This window comes from Acomys russatus, chromosome 14 (genome assembly GCF_903995435.1).
Source record: "Acomys russatus chromosome 14, mAcoRus1.1, whole genome shotgun sequence".
NCBI classification, from domain to species: domain Eukaryota; kingdom Metazoa; phylum Chordata; class Mammalia; order Rodentia; family Muridae; genus Acomys; species Acomys russatus.
The window spans coordinates 15,674,831-15,697,849 of NC_067150.1; the positions used below are offsets into that span (position 1 = coordinate 15,674,831).

A 23,019-nucleotide genomic window follows, 5' to 3' on the forward strand; every position below is an offset into this window, starting at 1 on the left:
CTACACAGAGAAAACATTTCTGTCTTGAAAAACAAAAAACAAACAAACAAAAAAATGCCTTACAGCCAGATCTTACGGAGGCTGTATTATTCAGGATTGTCTAGATTCTACAGTAACGGAACTTAAAGAATGAGTCCCCCCCAATGCACATGCACACACACACACACACACACACACACACACACACACACACACACTATATATATATAGTGTGTGTGTGTGTGTGTGTGTGTGTGTAGATTAAAGGGGATTTATTAGTGATTTACAGGCTTTAGTCAGCTAATCTTACAATCCAACAATGGTTGGCTGTGACCAAGAATCTAGCAGTTGCTCAGTCCACAGGCTGCATGTATCAGCTGCTCTGCAGTATATGCTGGAGTCCCCAAGCAGGCTCTGATGCCAGCGAAGGAATGGAAGAGCAAGCAGGCAAAGAGCAAAAGCTGCCTCCTTCCATGTCCTTCCATAGGCTTCCAGCAGAAGGCGTGGCCCAGATTAGCTCTGAATAAAAGGTCGGGGTTAAAAGTGTCTTTTCCTACATCCAAGACATGAATTAGAAGCGGATCTTTCTACTTCAAATTAAGCATAAATCCCGCACAGGTGTGCCCTCCAGTTTTGGGTTTTAGTTCCAGATTGTAGTCCAGTGGAGAAGCATCACAGAACAGGCATCACATGCCCCCAGTACCTCCAGGGTGGAATCTAGGGTCTACTGCTGAGTCATGCTCGAGGCTGACTTTTGTTGTTGTTGTTTTGTTTTTGTTTTTTCGAGACAGGGTTTCTCTGTGTAGCCTTGCCTGTCCTGGACTCGCTTTGTAGAGCAGCCTGGCCTTGAACTCACAGCGATCCACCTGCTTCTGCCTCCCGCATGCTGGGATTAAAGGCGAGCACCACCACCACCACCACCGCCTGGCCCAAGGCTGACTTTTTAACAACAGGTGGGGAGGAAAAGGCAGCTGGAGCTGAGGCAGGTGGTCATGTGGCATCTCTGTGTGGGAATACAATGATTTGTACTCGGTCTGTGCTCAAGCTTGTCATCCTCCCTCCTCCACCTCTCCTGTGGCAAGATGACAGGCTTATGCCACCAGACTCAGCTCCCTGACAAAGTCCCTAGAGCTCAACCCTGAGGTGAGCCTCCCTTTTCCTAGTCCCACAGGCCCCACTGTCTGCATCTAGTCCGTGTCCTAATACCTCACAGTGGGCATTAGCACTGCAGAGGGCACAGCCTCCACCTTGGAATCTACCAGAGAAAGTGCCGAATTAGACAGGAGAGGGCTTTGCTCTCACTCCAGACTGTGCCATGTCTCTCGCCAGCAGTGTGAATTAAACAGGTAGCCTCAGTTTACCTCTTTTTTTTTTGTTGTTTTTGTTTTTTGTGTTTGGTTTTTTGAGACAGGGTTTCTCTGTGTAGCCTTGGGTGTCCTAGGCTAGCCTCAAATTCACAGCGATCCACCTGCCTCTGCCTCCGAAGTGCTGGAATTAAAGGTGTGTGCCACCCTGCCCAGTTTAAAAAAGATTTCTTTATTGTGTGTGCACATTTGTGCCTTGAGTTTCAAATGTAAGGCAGAGTACAACAACCCACAAGACTTCTCCTCAGGGCCATCACGCCAAAGGTGGCCTAGATATATTGTTTTATGTGTGTGTGGGGTGTGTGTGTGTGGGGGGGGGGGTGTGAGCAAATGAGAGGAGAGCACCTGTCTTCCTCTGTTACTTTCTATCTTTTTCTTTTCTTTTTGTTTTATTTTGTTTTTTGGTTTTTTTTAGGCAGGGTTTCTCTGTGTAGCCCTGGCTGTCTTGGAACTCACTGAGATTAAAGGTTTGCGCCACCATGCCTGGTTTATGCCCATTGTATGACAACATTTCCTGGGGAAATGAAACACACTTGTCTACTGACCCCAGATAGGGAGCCCACATCAGACCAAAGATACCATGAAAATCCAATTTTACTGGGGTTGTTTACAGCAATATGGGCGAGGTGTGAAAGCAGAAGTGACTCAAAGACAGTTGCATCACCAAAGCCCACCTCAGCATGAGTGAGTGACTGAGGCCAAAGCTGGGAACGGAAGGCCACTGAACCGCCTGCAGGCAGGCCCACGGCCTTTCCAGGTGTCATAGCTGGTCTCTAGCTCTTCCAGGCGCCTCTTTTTTGTCTGAGAGTCCTTTGTAGTTTTTCCCCTCCGGGAGTCTTTTTCGTTTGTAGTTTGTTTTTCTTTTTTTTTTTTTTTTTTTTTTTTTGGTTTTTCAAGACAGGGTCTCTCTGTGTTAGCTTTGGCTGTCCTGGACTCGCTTTGTAGACCAGGCTGGCCTCGAACTCACAGCAATCCGCCTGCCTCTGCCTCCTGAGTGCTGGGATTAAAGGCGTGCGCCACCACGCCCGGCTTTGTAGTTTGTTTTTCAAGACAAGGTTTCTCTGTGTAGCCTTGGCTGTCCTAGACTCACTTTGTAGACCTGGCTGGCCTCGAACTCATAGTAATCCGCCAGCCTCTGCCTCCCAAGTGCTGGGATTATAGTAGGCATGCGCCACCCCAGGCTCTGGGAATCTTCTTATTGCTCATCTCAGCCTCATCTCCTCAGAGAGGGACTCACTCTGCAGGGGAGGGCCTGGTGAATCTGGTCAATTTCAGTGAGTTCTGGAGGCTGCATGTCTGCCTCCCAGCAGGATGGAATGGGTTTTTGTTTTTTTTTTTCTGAAACAAGGTTTCTCTGTTATTTTGGCTGTCCTGAACTCACTTTGTAGACCAGGCTGGCCTCGAACTCACAGCGATAGGCGTGCCTCTGCCTCCCGAGTGCCGGGATTAAAGGCGTGGGCTACCACGCCCAGTTGAGCGCCATGGAATCTTGGAATTCGAACTTGGGTCCCTGCTTGCCTATCAAGTGTTCTCAACCAGGAACCTTAAACTTCTGATTCCCCTACCTCCATTTCTCAAGGGTTGAGATGACGAGCAGCTATTTATTTATGCAGCCCTAGGAGTGGAGAAGAGCTGGCTTCATGCCTCCTTGGCAGGTGCTTCAGACACTTGGCCTCACCGCTCTCATACTCACTTGCCCTGACGGCTCTCACACTCACTTGCCCTCACCGCTCTCACATGCGAGTTTCTGTTCATATCAGCTGGTTTTGTGGTTACAGCCCTTTCCTGTCCTACAGGGCTTGGATCAGCCTCCATCCCTGATCAGAAGAGTTCTCAGCTTCCCCTTAATGAGAGCTGCTGGAACCCATCAGACTGACAGGAATGGTCTCTTTTTTTTTTTTTCAGGCTAGAGCCTGGGCAGGCTAGAGCCAAGCCCATTCCTGTGCCTTGTCTACATTTAAATAAAATTACACTATTATCTATTATGTGTGTGGGGGCCTTCAGGCAGGTATGCTCACTCCAAGGCAGGCACATGGGGGTCAGAGGTCAGAGTCTACGGTATAGGAGTCAGTCCTGTGCCTTCAATGTGTGGAGCCTGGGCATGCAACTGACGTCATCGGCCTCAGCAGTCTATCTTCCAGGCCATCTCACTCACCCCGTCTCTGTAATCTAACTTCCGCCTTAAGGTTAATCCAAGTTCGATCTTTCTGTAACTGAGAGAGCTGTGAGCTGCTAGGCAACAGACACTTTCTTCTCCCTACACAGGTCTGTGCCCAATCACACTCAGTGGCACCTCCCACTTGCCCATGAAACCTAAATTGAGGGTGGACATTTTAGGAGACCCGGCAGGGATGGGTTCCCCCTGTAAAGTGGGTTAAAGGTGTCAGCGGTAACTGGCTGCTTGTGGTTCTTCTCCTCATCCAGGCCTTCCTGTTGACGCTGGAAACATCTAATACTCTGTTATCTTGCTTCCCGCTTGCCCTACCAGCCTTCTTGTCAGAGACACAGATTCCTAAAGTTTCTTCATGCTTCTAATAGTTTGAGGATTTATATATTTGCATGATTAATTCTTGTGGAATTTGTCCTCCTCTGAGTCAGGGCAAGGTTAAATTTATTTTCTTTCTTTCTTTCTTTTTTACTTATTTTATTATGTACACAATGTTCTGCCTGTGTGACTGTCCACAAAATCTCATTATTGATGGTTGTGAGCCACCATATGGTTGCTGGGAATTGAACTCAGGACCTCTGAAAGAGCAGACAGTGCTCTTAACCACTGAGCCATCTCTCCAGCCCCTACATTTATTTTCTTCCACTTACATATCAGGCTTGATTTTTTAAAAATTTTTTATTTATTTATTTGCTTATTTTTGACAGCGTCTCACTGTCTAGCTTGAAATTTGCTGTGTAAACTAGGGAACTCATACAGGTCCACTTGCCTCTTCCTCCAGAGCGCTGAGATTAAAACTGTGTGCTACAGTGGCCTGCTCACCACAAGCAGTGGTGGTACAAGCCTTCAATCCCAGCACTTACTTGAGAGGCAGAGGCAGGCGGATCTTGTGAGTTCTAGCCTGCTATACAGAGCTTCCCAGAGAGCCAAGGCTACACGGAGAAACCATGTCTTGAAACCTCTCCTCCAAACCAACAAACAAATAACTACGTTTTAAGAATATTTCTTTACTTCTCTCTCTCTGTGTGTGTGTGTGTGTGTGTGTGTGTGTGTGTGTGTGTGTGAGTGCCTGCATGTATGCATGTTCGCCATGTTCTTGCCTGGTGCCCTCAGAAGTAGAAAGAGGGCGTCTCATCTGGAACTAGAGTCACAGGCAAAGCTGTCCTGTGGGTGCTTGGACCGAAAATCCTCTGGAAGAACAGCAAGTGCTCTTAAACACTGAGCCATCTCTCCAGTCCCAAGAATTTAATTTTTTTTTTCTTTTTTCTTTTAATCAGCCAGGGTTTAGCTATGTACCCCAGGGTGGCCTCAACTCAAGGCAGTCAGTCCACCCTGCCTCACATTTTCAGGTGATGAGGGATCAGGAGAAATGCTCATTTAGGTTGCTGGGGATCGAACCTAGGGCTTTAAAGAAATCAGTCTAGGCCTGAAGAGATGGCTCAGAGGTTCAGGGCATTGGCTATTCTTCCAAAGGTCTTGAGTTCAATTCCCACCAACCACATGGTGGCTCACAACCATCTACAATGAGATCTGGTGCCCTCTTCTGGCCTGCAGGCAAAATGCTGTGTAAATAAATAAATCCAAAGAAAGAAGGAAATAAATAAATAAATCAGTCTACTAAGTACTCTGTCTCAAACAAAGCAACTGGATACGGAACAAGACTCCTTTCAAGCTGGGCGTGATGGCGCACACCTTTAATCCCAGCACTCGGGAGACAGAGGCAGGCGGACCGCTGTGAGTTCGAGGCCAGTCTGGTCTACAAAGCGAGTCTAGGACAGCTAAGGCTACACAGAGAAACCCTGTCTCGAAAAACCAAAAAAAAAAAAAAAAAAAAAAAAAGACTCCTTTCATTTGAGCGCAGCATGGAGGGAGCCCTCACCACCCTGCTGGGTCAGGTGGAGAGACAGGTTTGAATGAGGTGACATTGAGGTCCATGTGAGGGAGCCATTTTGGGGGTTGCCATTGAGCCTGTGGGGGGAGGGGCGACCGCTTGGACTGTCTTTAAGGTTGTCTCTGGCTGGTAACAGAAGCAGCTTGTTGCCTGGGACCAGTCTACTGTGTCCACTGCTAAATCTAGCTGAGGTGTGACCAACTGGTGTTAGGGCTGCTGGGGCCTTCCAGAAACACAGGGTTTCTTTGGGAGTTCTGGTCAGCCTCAGCCTCAGCCTTGGCTTGGAGCTTTTAGCCTCGCCTGTTTGCTGAAGCCTGTGGTTTAGGGGTCACCCAAGGCTTCCTTATAGTGAGCCAGAGGAGGGGAGGTGGCCTTTCTCTAAGGACAACTGATTAGAGTGCAGAGCCCAGCTGGGTGAGCTAGACTCTGAGGCGGCAGCTGCAGGTATTAGTATTTTTAATGTAAGGGTGTTCAGATAGAGCTCAGCGACTTCCACTTGTTAGGCCATGAGTTGGACCGCTGAGCCACACCCCCAGCCCTTCATGGGCTGTACCACTATGCCGTGCCCCCGCCCCCCATGGTTTAGAGGTTGGTTTGAGGGTGTGTAGTAGAGACAGGGGTACAGACAGTGACTCTCACCATGAACGCTGTATGCCCTCGTAGCATACACCTATGATGGTGTCCACATTACACCAACTGTATACCTTGCTTTTTCAGGATACTTCCTGGTGGATTAGATACTCTTATGGAAATGTATACTATATATAAATTTGTGTGTATATGCCTCCATGACAACTGTGTACTGCTAACCCCAACCGTATGCGCCATACGGACACTTGCTGTTGACCCCTGCATTGGCTGAACACCTGATAGTTTGACTTTTGCAACCTTAAGCCCTCATGCCAGTTGCTTGCTTACCCCTGGCGTCCTGTGCCTGGTCTCTCTCGGAGGCCAGGACTAGTATTACCTGCTGCTGTTGTTCTGAGACCCCCATCACTCTGTGTCCCAGACTGGTCTTGAACTTGATCTCACATCTGCTCTAGGCTGATTTCTCTTGTTTTGACTAGATTGGAGAGGCTGACCACTTAGTGTACCTATAGATATGTGCAGATGTCCCCCTCCCCCCAGTAGTAAATAAAGTCAGCCATGATGGCATGTGCCTTTTATCCCGGCACTCTGGCAGCTGAAGCAGGTGGATCCTTGAGAGTCAAAGGCTAGTCAAGGTTACATAGAGATCCTTGTGAGTTCGAGGCCAGCCTGGTCTACAAAGTGAGTCCAGGACAGCCAGGGCTACACAGAGAAACCCTGTCTTGAAAAACCAATAAACAGCTGGGTGGTGGTGGTGCAGCACCTGTAATCCCAGCACTTGGGAGGCAGAGGCAGGTGGATCCTTGTGAGTTCAAGGACAGCCTGGTCTACCCAGAGAAAAAAGAATAAGAAAGAAAAAAAAAAGGGGGAGGGGACCTATCTTGGGTTTCGAGTTTCCAGAGCCCACATGGTGCTGTGATTCACAACAGTCTGCAACTCCAATTCCAGGGAATCCATGCCCTCTTCTGACCGATTGATCTCAGCATTGGGGAGGTAGAGACATAAGGACGAGTAGTTCAAGGTTATAATTGGCTGAACAGTGAGTTGCATGACAGCCTAAGCTATATAAGACTTTCTCAAACAAACAAACCAACAAATAAATGGCCAGGCGACCCCCATTTCATGCATTTATTTGAGTTTTTAGCCCAAATGTTTTATCTTTAGTGTCTGCCTGGTTTTTTTTTTTTTTTTTTTCTCCCCGTGCCTCAGTTTCCGTCTTGCGGGTGGAGTAGTCCCGGTGACATTTTAGCGTTGAGAAGTGTCCCAGGATGCGTTGCCTCGTGGGTGGATGGAGGACGAGGCCAGAGCCCCGCGGAGCCACCACAGGCTCCTGGGTTGAGGCTGGGTGAAGGTGGGGGGCAGGGAGGACTAAATCTGGCCTGCTAGTGAGTGACAGGAGCAGCTGAGGCCCCACCCGGTCCTGCCCTCTGGATGGGTCCCTCCCCTTGGTTCTCTGGCTGGGGCTTGTTTGACCGGTTTGGGCCGTCCCGCCTGCCACTCGGCTCGGAGCAGCTGCTGCGGGTGGCGGCTGTGTCCGGGAGGGCGCGAGAACCAGCCAGGGCGCCGTCGGGGCTGCGCCGCAGTAATGGGGAAGGATTCGCAGCATTACTACGGCAAGCATGGTATGCGAGCTCTCCTTGTGCACCCCGGGGACAGCAGCGGGGACCCTGGACTGTCAGGGAAGGCTGCAAAAGGGAGGTAGGAGGAATTGCACTCGAACCGCAGTACCCTTTTGTCCCATGTTCGCTCCCATCACCCCAGTGGTTCCTACAGCTGCCTCAGACACCGGTCCACTCTCCTCTACCGAGGACCTGGTTGCCATACATCCCTAAGAACACTTGGACCTCTCAACAGATGATTTGGTGTTCTTTGATCTGGTCCTTGTAAGCACCTCCAGGCATTTCCCCTGGATGACAGCGGGCTGATGAATCAGCTGCCCACGACCCCCAGGGACAATGGTCTTTGCTAGGCTCTCTGATGACCTCGAAGCTTGGGTGTAGTCTCCTGTAGGTAGGATGCAGGTACAAATCCGCGCCCGGCTTAGAGGGAACCTGGGTTTCCAATTTCTTCGGTTGTGTCATTTTTTCACCCATCTTACTTACTCCTCTTGACTTTCAGGGACGCCTCAGAAATACGACCCTACCTTCAAAGGACCCATTTACAACAGGTAGGTGTACTTCCTTCCTGGAGACAAGGGGAGACAGGGAGATGTCTGTGTCCCAAAGTGTCCAGCAAAGCAGGATAAACCATTGTTGATTGCAGTGTGATTCAAAAGCTAGTTTCCTGCCTTTAATCTCAGCACTCGGAGAGGCAGAGGCAGGCGCATCGTTGTGAGTTCCAGGCCAGCCTGGTCTACAAAGTAAGTCTAGGATAGCCAAGGTTACACAGAGAAACCCTGTCTTGAAAAACAAACAAACAAACAAAAAGCTAGTTTCCTTAAAATCCTAGACTCCTCCTAGTAGAGTCTGGAATGGAGTTGAGCCTCACATACACTAGGCATGCACTATGCAGCATACATGACTCCTCTTCTAACCAGCTCGCCCCCATGTGTTGATCTGTCACCCTGGTGCCCCTCCCTCCCTCTGCCTCAGTACTAAGCAAGAGAGATACCACTGGCTGACGTTCCTACCCCTGTTTTTTGTTTGTTTGATTCTGTTTTTGTTTTTTCAAGACAGGGTCTCTCTGTGTTAGCCTTGGCTGTCCTGGCTGCCTCTGCCTCCCGAGTGCTGGGATTAAAGGCATGCACCATCACACCTGGCCCCTACCCCTGTTTTTTGGTTTGTTTAGTTTGTGGGGCTTTTGTTTTGTTTTGTTTTTTAGGCAGGTGTGTCCTGGAACTCTCTATGTAGACCAGGTTAGGCTCAAACTCACAGAGATCTACCTGCCTCTGCATGATCCTTGTACGTTTTATTTTGAGCTGGACTTGACTTCCCAGTCCTGTGATCCCAGCTACTTGTGAGACAAGAGAATCAAAAGTTAAAAGTCCTGAGGGAGGGGTGGAATTACTATAGTTATAATATATCAAATGGAATTGTCAAATTATTAATAAAAGTATTATTTAAAATAAGAGACTCCTGGGTTAAAGGTTTATACTGCTACATTTTTACTTAAAGTTTTTTTTTTAATATTTATTTATTTATTTAATGTATATAACTGCTTTATACCTGGAGGTCAGAAGAGGGTACCACATCTCATTATAGATGGTTGTGAGCCACCATGTGGTTGCTGGGAATTGAACTCCGGTCCTCTGGAAGAGCAGGTGGTGCTCTTAACCTCTGAGCCATCTCTCCAGCCCCTTAAAGTTGTTTTTTTTTGTTGTTGTTTATTTACTCTTATGTGTATGAATATTTTGTCTGCATGTGTGTATGTGCACCACATGGAGGCTGAGAGAGAGTTTCAGAGCCCTCGGAACTAGGGATATTTTGCCCACATTTATGTGTGTTGTCTGTGTGGATGTCTGGCTGGTATCCAAGGAGGCCAGGGGGTTAGATCCCATTGGAAGGTTGTGGGTCTCCAGGTGTACGCTGGGATCAGACTCAATGCTTTTTGGTTTGGTTTGGTGTTTTGGCTTTTGTTTTGTTTTGTTTTTTATTTTTTATTTTTTTAGTTGTTCTTTCTTTTCTTTCTTTCTTTCTTTTTTTTTTTTTTTTTTTTTTTTTTTTTTGAGACAGGGTTTCTCTGTGTAGCCTTGACTCTCCTGGATTTGCTTTGTAGACCAGGTTGGCCTCAAACTCACAGTGATTCACCTGCCTCTGCCTCCAGAGTGCTGGGATTAAAGGCATGTACCAGCACGACCTGCTTCACTGCTTTTTTTTTTTTTTTTTTTTTTTTTGGTTTCTTGAGACCAAACTCTCAAATTCTTGCCTATCTGATGAATGAGCACATGACAACACCATCGCCCGTGGTTTTTTTTCCCCCCAGATTGGGTTTCTCTGTGTAGCCTTGGCTGTCCTGGACTCGCTTTGTAGACCAGGTTGGCCTTGAACTCACAGAGAGCTGGGATTAGAGGCACGTGCCACTTAGTGTTGGAATTAAAGCTGTGTGCCCCCTTGACCAGCCTTACCTTAGCCATTTACATTCTTTAAAAAAAAAAAGATGTATTTATTTATTATGAACACAGATCTCATTATAGATGGTTGTGAGCCAATATGTGGTTGCTGTGAATTGAACTCATGACCTTTGGAAGAGCAGTCAGTACCCTTAACCTCTGAGCCATCTCTCTAGCCCGCCACTTACGCTCTTTCTGTCAGTCTGTTTGTCTTATTTATTGGTTTGTTTATTTGTTTTGAGACAGGGTTTCTCTGTATAGCCTTGGCTGTCCTGGACTCACTTTGTAGACCAGGCTGGCCTCAAATACCCAGCTAAAAAAAATTTTTTTTTTTAATGCACATAGACCAGGTGTGGTGGGATGTGCCTTTAATCCCAGCACTCAGGAGGCAGAGGTAGGTGGATCTCAGAGTTCGAGGCCATCCTGGTCTACATAGCATGTTTTAGGTCAGCCAAGGCTACCTGGTGAGGCCTCTTTTCAAAAAAGGGGGAAAAAGCATGTGATCCTTGGTCCCCATTTCAGATTACTCATAAAAAGGGGTGTGTGCCCAGGCAGTGGTGGTGCATGCCTTTAATCCCAGCACTGGGGAGGCAGAGGCAGACGGATCTCTGTGAGTTGGAGGCCAGCCTGGTCTACAAAGTGAGTCCAAGGCTACACAGAGAAACCCTGTCTCAAAAAAAAAAAAAAAAAAAAAAAAAAAAGGAAAGTGTGTGTATGTCACATGCACATTGCTGCCCTGCTCCTCAGGGGCTGCACAGATGTCATTTGCTGCGTGTTCCTCTTCCTGGCCGTTGTGGGCTATGTGGCTGTGGGCATCATAGGTAAGTGTAGGATGGGAGAGAAATCCCCTGTGGGAAGGGTTAACACAGCCTCTGGGGGCCCGGCAGTGCTGTGGCGGAGAAGTGACAAATCCTGTATATCTCTGGGTCTCTCTCTCCGCAGCCTGGACCCACGGAGACCCTCGGAAAGTGATCTACCCCACTGATAGCCGGGGCGAGTTCTGTGGGCAGAAGGGAACAAAAAATGAGTGAGTTTATTTATTTGCGTGCATACACTTCAGCAACCACACCCTGTGGGGTCAGAGACTCTGTTTTCTTCCGCCATGTGATTTCCCAGGGGCGGAGTTCAGGGAGGCAGGCTTGGTGTCCAGTGTCTTTGCCTTTGAGCTGGTCTTGACCAACTCTGTTCCCTCCCTCCCCCCCCAGAAACAAGCCATTCTTGTTTTACTTCAACATTGTCAAGTGTGCGAGCCCCCTGGTCCTGCTGGAATTTCAGTGTCCCACCCCTCAGGTAACATGCTCCACTCCTCCCCCTGGTGCAGCTTCCCACCGCTCTCTCCTCCTGAGCATCATGTGGGACGGGGTCTCAGGGTCTCCACGTCTCTTTCCTCCCCCGCGCCCAGATCTGCGTGCAGCAGTGTCCGGACCGCTACCTCACTTTTCTGAAAGCACGGAACTCTCCTGATTTCGACTATTACAAGCAGTTCTGCGTGCCTGGCTTTCAGAACAATAAAGTGAGCAGAAAGACCCCTTAGGTGCACAGGTAGGGGACATAGGAGGAGGGTGTCCTGCTGTGAGAATCACTTCCTCCCGTTTCTGTCTGCAGGGCGTGGCTGAGGTGCTCCGGGATGGCGAATGTCCAGCGGTTATCATCCCCAGCAAACCTTGTGGGTATTGGGGATCTCGGGAGGGCCGGGTGCAGACAGGGGAATCTGCAAGGACTCAGCCTGACAGGTGTCTTCTGGTCCCACAGTGGCCCAGCGGTGCTTCCCAGCCATCCATGCCAGCAAAGGGGTTGTGATGGTGGGCAATGAGACGACGTATGAGGATGGACACGGCACCAGGAAAAACATCACAGAACTGGTCAAGGGTGCCAAGTGAGAAGGCAGCCCTCTGGTGTATGGCGCCTGGCTTTCCTGGGAGGGACTGGAGCTGGCCTTCTCCGGGTATGACTTGAGTCTCTTCCACCCCTAGGGAGGCCAACAAGATTCTAGAGGCCCGGCAGCTGGCCATGCGGATATTTGAAGATTACACTGTATCCTGGTACTGGATCATCATGTGAGTTGGAAGGAAGGTGGTGGCTGTCCCCTGGCTATGACATCTGTGAGCCAAAAAGGATCGTGTCACTCACGCCCTGTCTTGTCCCCCAGAGGTTTGGTCATTGCCATGGTCCTGAGTCTCCTGTTCATCGTCCTGCTGAGATTCCTGGCAGGCATTATGGTCTGGGTGATGATTGTCATGGTGATCCTGGTACTTGGCTATGGTGCGTGCGGCTCCCCCTTCCTCCTACTCTTCCCTGCCTGAAGTCTGCAAAGTGCCATTGCCTGTTGCCCTGGTGACAGCTTATCAAAAATGTCACCCTAAGCCCTCAAATGTTCTTCACTGTTTAACTGGCACGTTTATGAAGATGTTTATACTCTTGCTGGAGGCAGGTTGAGGCAGCCAGAGCTCATCATGAGCAGATGGGTGAAATCCAACTCACTGGGGCTGCGCTAGGGACTCAGGTACTTCCTGTAGCCCTCCAGTGAGGGGCTGTGGCTCCCTGGTAGACTCCCCCAGTGAGGGGCCTGGGTTCTGGCTTGGTGTCACAATGCTAGCACATGCAAGGCCCTGACGCCATTCTCTCTACCACAAAAGAAGAGAAAAGGAAAACATTTTGCTTCTGTATTTTGAGAACCAGGGTCCAGCTTCTTTGGTTTGGTTTTGTTGGTTTTTTGAGACATGTTTTCTCTGTGTAACCCTGGCTGACCTGGACTCACTTTGTAGACCAGGCTGGCCTCGAACTCACAGAGATACGCCTGCCTCCCAAGTCCTGAGATTACAGGCGTGAGCTACCACTTTACTGGCTTTATCGGGTTGGCATTTCAATCAACAACAAAAGACATTCTGAAGCCACCTGCTTAGTCCAGGAGTAAGCTCCTGTACTGTGGTGCTCTGGTTTGAACCCCTGTTTTGCTGCTTCCTAGCTCTGTGCGGGGCACATGACTGAGTCTCCCTAAGCATAATGACTTCCGCTGTCTATGGGGACAGTTGGTGTCTCCTGGTAGGGGACTAAATGAGAAGGTAGTGATGTGAGGATAGTGTCAGGGGGAGGCCTGTCGTGCAAGCCAGTAATGTGAGGATAGTGTCAGGGGAGGCATGTTGTGTAAGCCAGCGGCTCATGCTCTAAGTTTTCTCTGTGTAGCCTTGGCTGTCCTGGACTTGCTTTGTAGACCAGGCTGACCTCAAACTCACAGGGTGCTGGGATTAAAGGCGTGTGCTGCCACCGCCCGGCCTCTTTTGTATTTTTATATTATGTTCATTTATTATGTGTGTCTGTATGCATGCATATGTGTGTGTACATAGGAGTCAATGGTTTCTGTCCTTTTACTGTGTGGGTACCAGGGATGAACTCAGGCAGCAGGCGTGGCAGCAGGTGTCTTTACCCACTGAGTCATTGCTGGCTCTTATTCTGATTTTATTCCTTTTAAACTTCCTGAAAGGATAAATACTTAGAACCTTAATCTGAGGATCCAGATGCCAGAATATTTGTGTTAGCATGGTGGTGTGTGCCTGTCGTCTTCAGCCAAGGGAGGCGTGGTCAGAAGGATCATAACTTTGAATATGGATCCTGCCAAATCCCGTCTCAAAAAACAAAAAAAAGCCAGGCATGGTGGCGCACGCCTTTAATCCCAGCACTCGGGAGGCAGAGGCAGGTGGATCGCTGTGAGTTCGAGGCCAGCCTGATCTACAAAGTGAGTTCAGGATAGCCAAGGCTACACAGAGAAACCCTGTCTCGAAAAACCAAAAAAAAAAAAAAAAAAAAAAAAAGAAAGCTAGGCATGGTGGTACGCACCCTTAATCCCAGCAATCGGGAGGCAGTGGCAGGAGGATCTCTGTGAGTTTGAGGCCAGCCTGGTCTACAGGGTAAGTGCAGGACAGAGACTCCTGTCCTGGAGAAACACAGAGAAACCCTGTCTCAATAAACAAAACCAACCAAACAAAAAGAAAAATGTTCGTGGTACTCCTGGTTTGGGCGGTTGTTGGCCATTTAGGTCACTTGATTTTTGTTGTCTCAGGGTAGAGTCCTGGCTCTCCAGGGACTGGCTATGTAGAGGTCTGCCTTTTTTTTTTTTTTTTTTGCCTCCCCAGGTATTGGCTTTCAAGGGGTGTGAACCATACCTGGTTGGCTGCAGGGTGTCATCAGGCAAGCGGCATCTTAATACCCATTCATTCTTTCAATCATTTATAGATCACGAGCTCGGTCTATATAGCAACTTCCAGGCCACCAGGGCTACATAGCATAGTGTGCCTTGTCTCAGGCAACAAACAAGAAAATTACTGTCTGGACTTGTGGCTCCATACAGGCATATTTCACTGCTACCTGGAGTACTCGAAACTGAGGGGAGAGGCAGGCTCTGACATCTCCCTGCTGGATCTTGGCTTCCAGACGGACCTCCGAGTGTACCTGCACTTGCGGCAGACATGGATGGCTTTCAGTGAGTTGCGGCACCCTCCCCCCATGCTTGTATTATGGGAAACCCTGGAGGGATTGTGGTGGGACTCCCAAACAGCTTACTCTAGCTCTTATAGAAATCATTTCATTGATATCTTATTTATTTTTAAATCAGTTTTATTTCTTATAACTTTTAACTTTTAAAAATTAAACTGGGCGTGGTGGCACATACCTTTAATCCCAGCACTTGGGAGGCAGAGGTAGGTGGATCGCTGTGAGTTCGAGGCTAGCCTGGTCTACAAAGTGAGTCCAGGACAGCCAAGGCTACATAGAGGAACCCTGTCTCAAAAAAAAAAAAAAAAAAAAAAAACGAAAAAGAAAAAAAAGAAACCAACAGCCAAAAATTATATATTATATTTCCTTGTTGAGAGGGGCATCTATGCCAAAACCCTCCTGTGTGGCAGTTAGGGAAAACTGAATAATCAGGTCTCTGCCCCCCACCTGTGGGTTCTGGGAATTGAACTAAGATCATCGGGGTTGGCTGCAATTGTTTTTAACCTGATGAGCCATCCTGATAGCCGCCTGCCCTTCTCCACAGTGATCATTCTAAGCATCCTGGAAGTGGTCATCATCCTGTTACTCATCTTTCTTCGTAAGAGGATACTGATCGCCATAGCCCTCATCAAAGAAGCCAGCAGGTGGAGCCTTGGAGGGCCAGGGATGTGCCTGGGGTCTCAGCCTGGGGCATTTGGCTCTAACGCTGTCTCTGCTTCTCCCCAGGGCTGTGGGACATGTCATATGTTCCGTGACCTACCCGCTGGTGACTTTCTTCCTCTTGTGTCTCTGCATTGCCTACTGGGCCAGCACCGCTGTGTATCCATCACTCACTCAGCAGCCTGTGGTCCCCAGGGACAACTGGCCCTAGAATGCCCTGCAGCTCAGGGTAGGGCTGTACCATGGTGATTGTGTGGTCCTTTCCTAAGAGACACCCCCACTCCCGTGGCTCTCTTTATCTTATAATTTTATATTATATTTAATTTATTTAAGGGGAAGGGACGGCAGTATTCAGAGGTCAAAAGACAATTTGCAGGAGACGGTTTTCTCTCTCTATCCAATTCAAGCTTAGTGGCACCTTTATCAGATGAGCGAGCCATGTCCCTGACCCGTTCTTGCTACTTTCAGAGAGCCTTACTCTTTGGTTTAGGCTTTTCTGGAACTCACTCTGTAGCCCAGGCTAGCCTCCAATGCACAGAACCCTCCTACCTCAGCCTCCCAAGTCTTGGGACTCCAAGGATGAGCCTCCACTCCTGAATCCCCCCAGCTCCTTGGCTTCTCAGTCCTAGATTTCAGTTTCCTTAATGAGCCATCAGCTTCCTGTCCACCTCTAACGAAGCTGTTTACAAGATTTTTGATGACACATCTTGCCCGCTTTTGAGGAACACCTGCAACCCAGAGGTAGGCGGTGCCCTGGGAACCTCCCCTTGAAGATAATTCAGCAAATGTTTTGCATTTGCTGTATATCTTGGGCTGAGCAGAGTGGGACTTTCAAGCCATTGCCCGATTTGGTATTGGTAGCTCAATATTTCTCAGCCTTCTTCCTTCCAGTCAGTATCTCTCACCAAATCAGGAGCTAAACTGGTACCTCCACTCCTTACCACACTAGGGCTGCAGGCTAGCATATGGCCACACCTAACATTTATGGACGTGATAGAGGCTTGACTCATTCTTTTTTTTTCCTTTTTTGAGACAGGGTTTCTCTGTGTAGCCTTACCTATCCTGGACTCGATTTGTAGACCAGGCTGGCCTCGAACTCACAATGATCCACCTGCCTCTGCCTCCCAAGTGCAGGGATTAAAGGCGTGCGCCACCACGCCCGGCCCTGCTTGACTCATTCTTAGTTCTTTACCTACTGAGCCATCTCTCCAGGCCCCCCAAGACCTTTCTTGGCACTTTCATAATGGGTACTTTTGCTTCTAGGACCTGCTCTTGGTCCAACCTCAGCCTGCTCTCAGCTGACCCTGTGGCTCCTTACCTCTTCCTCAGACCTTCCCCACAGCAAATGAGAGCCGCCTGTGTCCCAACGGCCGCTGCCAGTTTGCCTTCTATGGTGGCGAGTCGGCCTACCACCGTTCCCTGCTGGGCCTGCAGATCTTCAATGCATTCATGTTCTTCTGGCTGGCCAACTTCGTGCTGGCACTGGGCCAGGTGACACTGGCTGGAGCCTTTGCCTCCTATTACTGGGCTATGCAAAAACCTGACGACATGCCTGCCTTCCCCCTCTTCTCTGCTTTTGGCAGAGCTCTCAGGTAAAGAGGCGTGTTGGGGTGGGAAGGGAAGGGATGTAGAAACCTCATCTGGCTGGGCCACTGATTCCTCCTGTTGATTCGAGGTACCACACGGGGTCCATAGCCTTTGGCTCCCTCATCCTGGCCATCGTGCAGATCATCCGAGTGATCCTGGAGTACCTGGACCAGCGTCTAAAAGGTGCTGCCCTCCCTGTAGCTTTGGCGAGGGCCTGGTGGGGCTGGAGCTAAGCCTCTGCTGGATTTCTGTTTGTGGAAGGGGTGGAGCTAGGAGGCAGAAGAGCAGTTACAAGAGCCAGAAGCCAGGCCTCGAACCTTTAATCCAGCACTCCAGAGGCGGAGGCAGAGGCAGAGGCAGGTGGATCTCTGGAGAGTTCCAGGCCAGCCTGGGCTACAGAGCAAGTTCTAGGACATCCAGAGAAAGCCCGAACAGTGCCAAAGAGCCCAAAGAGCTCTTACTGTTCAGGGGCAGGTCCAGGAAGCATGGGTGGGCCACTGACTCTGGCTAGCAAGGCTGGGCTAAGAGGTTTTGGCTTGGGGTTTGAGACAGCTTTTTACTGTGTAGTCCTGGCTGGCCTCAGACTCTGATAAGTAAACCACACTGACCTAAAACTCACAGACCCACCTGCCTCTGGTTTTGAGTGCTTGGATTGAAGGTGTACATCACCACCCCCAGCTGTTGCTGTTTAAAAGGCTGGCATCCAACTCACTAACCAGCCAAGGATTGACCTCACCTCCTGACCCTTGGAGATTACTTTTGTGGGTCAACACCTGGACCGATTGATTTACTTATTCTGGGACAGTTTTGCTAAACTGTCCAGGTTGGCCTAGTAGTTGAGGCAACCATCTGACTTGTAAGCCTTAGCTGTCTCGTGGGACTTAGAGGCATCTCGTCCAAACCAGGCCAGTCTCCTGCCATCCTCACAAAGCTTTCCTTCTCTTTCAGCTGCGCAGAACAAGTTTGCTAAGTTCCTCATGGTCTGTCTCAAGTGCTGCTTCTGGTGCCTGGAGAAGTTTATCAAATTCCTGAATAGGAACGCCTACATCATGGTGCGTGGCGGGGCTGAGTGCGGGGGCTGAGTGTGGGGGCTAAGTGCCGCCCGGAGGGAGGATCTCCCACATCCACCCCACGCCCCACCCTCCACCCCCCATGGCCACCCTGTGGGAGGATCCCCTTTGGCGGTCCTGAGGGCCTCCCCCCCATCATCCTCCCTCCTGTGGGAGGATCCCCCATGGCCCCCCTGTGAGAGTAACCCCCCCCCCCCCCCCCGTGTCCATCCCGAGGCCCTCAAACCTCCTTCTCTTCACTCCAGATTGCCATCTATGGCACCAACTTCTGCACCTCAGCCAAGAATGCCTTCTTCCTGCTTATGAGAAATATTATCAGGTTAGGGGACTCACCTGTAACCCCCAGCCTCTCTGCCTGTCCCATCTTACCTTCTTTCCCAGCCTCCCTCCTGCCCTGTCTCAACCAGCCTTCCACTTACCCGGCCTCCCCTCCTAGGCTCTGAGCCCACATCACACTTCTCCCTTCAATCTCCCCGACAGGGTTGCCGTCCTGGACAAAGTTACAGACTTCCTCTTCCTGTTGGGCAAACTTCTGATTGTGGGTAGTGTGGGTGAGTGGCGCCACCGAGCCTGCCCCTGCTGGCATGTGGGAGCCTGTTGGGAGTGACCTGTAAACTGCTGTCACACTTTTGCTTAGTCATCTTTTGCTGAGTCCTCCCTGGGGACTCAACCGCCTCGCTTCATCCCACCTCAGGCATCCTGGCCTTTTTCTTCTTCACCCGGCGGCTCAGAATCGTGCAAGATACGGCCCCACCTCTCAATTACTACTGGGTCCCGATACTGGTGAGGACCTTTGGGGACAGATCAGGGTCTGCGTTGAAGTAGGGGGGGAGGGAGGTGGAATTGGGGTGAAAGTCATAGGTGGCACAGTCATTGGTAATTCAGTCCTAAGTACTTACCGAGAACCTGCCGCGTACACACACAGGAATGGAGGAACTTTCCTTAAGAGGCATTAGGGTTAGAAACCCTGTCTCGAAAAACCAAAAAAAAAAAAAAAAAAAAAAAAAAAAGGCATTAGGATTATTGTTATTTAGCATTTGTTTATTTTGTTTGTGTGGGGAGACTTGTGGGAAGTCAGAGAACCACTTGTAGGAGTCAGTTCTCTTCTCCAACCATATGTTTCAGAGCTTGACTCATGTCATCTGGTTTGGTGGTAAGTCCCTTCATCCACTAAGCCATCTTGTCAGCGATGATGATGATGATAATGTCTTATTATTGCTCTTACTATTATTTAATTTTTAATTTGTTGGCTTTACAAACCAACTCTTACTATTATTATAGAAAACTTTCGTTTTCCTATTTACTTAGGTTTTGTTTTGTTTTTTCTTTGGAGATAGACTTTGTCTGTGTAGCCTTGGCTGTCCTGGAGCTGGCTATGTAGACCAGGCAGGCCTCAAACTCAGAGAAATCTGCCTCAGCCTCTCAAGTGCTGTAACTTCAATTTTTTTCTTATTTTTTGCTTTTTCTTTTCTTTCTTTCTTTTTTTTTTTTTTTTTTTTTTTGGTTTGGTTTTTTGAGACAGGGTTTCTCTGTGTAGCCTTATCTGTCCTGGACACTCTTTGTAGACCAGGCTGGCCTCCAACTCACAGCAATCTGCCTGCCTCTGCTTCCCAAGTGCTGGGATTAAAGGCGTGCACCACCACGCCTGGCTCTTTTTTGGTTTTTCGAGACAGGGTTTCTCTGTGTAGCCTTGGTTAGCCTGGACTCGCCTCCTGCCTCTGCCTCCCGCCTCTGCCTCCCTGAGTGCCGGGTCTACAGGTGTGAGCCACTATGACAGGCCTAATTTCAAGATTTATTTACTTTTATTTTATGTGTATTGGTGTATATGTCTATGTAGGACATGTGTGCCTGATAGCCATGGTGGTCAAAAGAGAGCATGGAATCCTCAGGACCTGCAATGACAGATGGCTGTGAGCTGCTGTGTGGCCCTCTGGGAAAGCAGCCAAGCTCCTGTCTGCTGAGCCAGCTCCCCAGCACTCTCCTCCTTGCCTTTTTTCCTTGACTGAGACAGGGCCCCCGTGTCACCCTGGCTGGCCTGGAACTCACAAAGATCTGCCGAGGCTGGCAGAGAACTTTTGATCTTTTTGCCTCCCAAACCCTAGGATTGCAGCCAAATTGTCACCCCGGGCCAGACCTTCCAAATGTGTAGGGGCATTATCCAATCATGATACTGGTGGCACACCTCTGTCATCCCAACACTAGAGAAATACAGGAAGAAGAATCCGAAATTCAAGGTCAGCCTTAGCTACATAGTGAATTCAAGGCCAGCTACAGCTACAGAAGACCCTATTAATAAAGAAAAGAAAAAGCTGGATGTGGTGGCATGCACCTTTAATCCCAGCACTCGGGAGGCAGAAACAGGCAGATCTCTGTGAGTTTGAGGCTCTCTCTTACTGGTTCTACCTACTGTGGTAAGCCGGCTGGCCCTGGGGATCTGTTGTCATCACTCTTGAGTGCTGGGATTACAGGTGGTCCAGCACACCGATCTGACGTCTGCATAGGTGCTGGGGATCTGAACTCAGGTCCTTGGCTTTGCACAGCAGCTACTTGCTCCACTGACCATCTCTTACATATCCCAGGCGGTACTGGAACTTGCTGTGCACCGCAGGCTGGCCTCAGGCTCAGGGTCTCCTTGTACTTGAGCCTCCAAAGGGCTGAGATTATAGGCATGTGCCCCCCTGGCCCTGTGGAATGTGGGCTCCAAGTCCATCACGCCCCAGACACACATACCAGTGCAGCTGGATAACGCCTCAAGGAGCATGGACAGTGCTAGGACAGTCTAGATATTAGACATTGCTTCCGGATGACATGGACCTGACAATTTGCTGTTGGTGGGCGGGCTATAAGCTCAACAGCCTGGACAAAGGCCCTGAGGTTGGAAGAAATGTAGCTGAGTGGTTTCTCCTAGCTAAGGTGGAAGGTCAGGCATGGTGCCTCAGGCCTGTCAGGCCCAGCATTTGGGAGGTAGAGGCAGGATGCTCAGGAGTTCAGGGCCATCTTGGCTACTTAGTGTTTTGAGGCCAACCTGAGATGTGTGAGACTGCCCCCCTCTCTAAAAAAAAATATTCTATTCCAAAGAGGGCAAACTGGGCTGGGTGCAATGGCAGCAAGGGACATTATAAGTTCATGCCAGCCTGGGCTACAGAATATACATGCACAAGCGCAAAGTGAAGGTTCAGTGAGGTGAAGAGAGTGACTCCCCCAAGTTTTCCTCTGACACCACAGCGCGATATGCCATGAAATGCCATATATATATATATATATATATATATATATATATATGTTATATATTAAGACAAACATTTAAGCTGAGGAGGGGAGAGAGGACATCAGATAGTGACTTGGCCTTCACACACACACCAGCTACCAAATGGGATCCGGCTGTGTGACTTTTCTCACTATGCAATCCTGGCTGGCTTGGAACTCTGTGTAGACCAGGGTGGTCTTGAGCTTACAGAGGTCTGCCTGCCTCTGCCTTCCAAAAGGTGTGCACCACCACACCTAGAAGCTGGAGAATAAATGTTTTGGGGGCCTGGACAGGTAGCTCAGCAGTTAAGAGTACTTGTTGCTCCTGCAGAAGATGTGGGTTCTCAACCACCCTTGACTTCAATCCCAGGGTATCTGACGTCTGATGTTCATTGATATCGCGCACACATACCTGGTACACATACAAACATGCAGGCAAAACAAAAAAACACCTAAGTCTTCTTTCATTTTTATTTTTTGTTTTTTCGAGACAGGGTTTCCCTATGTAGCCTTGGCTAGTCCAGATTTGCTTTGTAGACCAGGCTGGCCTCGAACTCACAAGTGCTGGGATTAAAGGTGTACTCCCACGCTCAGCCATAGGGTTTTTCTTTTGTTTGTTTGTTTTTACGGGTAAAGAAAAAAAGAAGTGCTTTAAAGATGAGGCAGGAGGATTGCCTGCTCATGGGAGTGAGCTGTTTCTTAGCCTGGGGGAAGTAGGGCAGCGTGGGGTGGGGTTGTTCTGCATTGGGGCTGGGCTAGAACAAAATGTCCTCTTTTTAATAGACAGTGATCATTGGCTCCTATTTGATTGCACATGGCTTCTTCAGCGTCTACGGCATGTGTGTGGACACGCTGTTCCTCTGTTTCTGTGAGTGACCCCTTTATCTCAGCCCACCAGGGGCCCTGACTCCCTCCAGTGGAAACACAAAGCAGCCCTCACCCCAGAGTTCCCGGGTCCTGCGTGTCCCACCTTCTTGGCCCCTTCACCATGCTGAACACTAACATGATCTGGAGCCCTCTGTCCCCTGGGTGTCTGGCTTTGGGGTTTCTGGCTTTGTTGGGGATTAGAGAGGGGTCCATGGCTGCCACTAACTCTGGTCTCCACGTGTCTTTTTCTTTTTTTCTTCCCTCTTTTCTTCTCCCCATGCCTGCTGGCTTCTTTTCTGTTATTCCTCTGCCTCCCTTTCCCGTCCCCCTCTCCTTTCCTGACCACCCCATTTCCCACCCCCTGCTGGTTCCTGGGGGGCCCAGGTGAGGACCTTGAGAGGAATGACGGCTCTCATGAGCGACCCTACTTCATGTCGCCCGAGCTGAGAGACATCCTATTGAAGGGGAGTCTGCAGGCGGGCAAGCAGGAGGAAGTTGAGGAGGAGTAGAGAGTGAGGGAGACTGGCAAGCTGGCCAGGGGGCCTCTGGAGACCCGGTTTGTGCATGTGATGGCGCTTCTTTGACTGGGAATGTGGGACTCCTGTAGTGCTTCCCTACCCCTCTCTTTTCCAAGCCTAGGCAGTTGGTCTACCACTGAGCCACACTCCCAGCCTCTCACTGGGGTGTTCTAGGCTGGGGCTCAGCCACTGAGCCACACCTCTTGGCACCTCACTGGGGGGTTCTAGGCAGGGGCTCTATGCCTGAACTATGCCCCTAGTCTTGTTTACTTTTTATTTGGAGACAACGGCTGACTCAGTTGCCCAGGCTGGCCTTGGACTTACCGTAGTGAGAGCAGGCCTTGAGCCTGGTGTTGCTCTGTCTCAGCTTCTTATTGTACCTTGGGTAACAGGTCTGTGCCGCCATGCCCTGCTCTCCTGTGTGTTGCTTTCTAACTGCCCCCCCCCCAGCTTCTCTCTGGCCCTCTGTTCCCTTCCCTGTGCCCCATCCTGACCCCTGCCAGCTGCCTCCCTCTCATTTCACGTGCTTTGGGGCTCTATCCACAG

The 23,019-nt window shown here is 49.6% G+C and overlaps 1 protein-coding gene across 5 annotated transcripts in view; it reads left to right on the forward strand.

Annotated features, from left to right (window-relative positions):
• Slc44a2 (solute carrier family 44 member 2) overlaps positions 1-23,019 on the forward strand; it is a 31,299-nt gene that overhangs the window by 7,888 nt on the left and 392 nt on the right. The window contains exons 1-22 of one of the 5 annotated variants that reach the window (XM_051155998.1): positions 7,458-7,611; positions 8,108-8,156; positions 10,785-10,858; positions 10,980-11,064; positions 11,243-11,327; positions 11,440-11,550; positions 11,643-11,703; positions 11,790-11,913; positions 12,011-12,094; positions 12,187-12,299; positions 14,383-14,514; positions 15,070-15,169; positions 15,252-15,344; positions 15,842-15,926; positions 16,515-16,777; positions 16,861-16,955; positions 17,721-17,824; positions 18,088-18,161; positions 18,323-18,393; positions 18,537-18,625; positions 21,872-21,956; positions 22,340-22,511. In XM_051155998.1, coding sequence (XP_051011955.1) covers positions 7,575-7,611; positions 8,108-8,156; positions 10,785-10,858; positions 10,980-11,064; positions 11,243-11,327; positions 11,440-11,550; positions 11,643-11,703; positions 11,790-11,913; positions 12,011-12,094; positions 12,187-12,299; positions 14,383-14,514; positions 15,070-15,169; positions 15,252-15,344; positions 15,842-15,926; positions 16,515-16,777; positions 16,861-16,955; positions 17,721-17,824; positions 18,088-18,161; positions 18,323-18,393; positions 18,537-18,625; positions 21,872-21,956; positions 22,340-22,464 — 2,139 coding nt within the window. In that variant the 5' untranslated portion in view covers positions 7,458-7,574 and the 3' untranslated portion in view covers positions 22,465-22,511. Of the gene's footprint in view, positions 1-7,457; positions 7,688-8,107; positions 8,157-10,784; positions 10,859-10,979; positions 11,065-11,242; positions 11,328-11,439; positions 11,551-11,642; positions 11,704-11,789; positions 11,914-12,010; positions 12,095-12,186; positions 12,300-14,382; positions 14,515-15,069; positions 15,170-15,251; positions 15,345-15,841; positions 15,927-16,514; positions 16,778-16,860; positions 16,956-17,720; positions 17,825-18,087; positions 18,162-18,322; positions 18,394-18,536; positions 18,626-21,871; positions 21,957-22,339; positions 22,512-23,019 lie in introns of those variants that run through there. The other 4 variants (XM_051155996.1, XM_051155999.1, XM_051156000.1 and 1 more) reach the window with 4 other exon arrangements.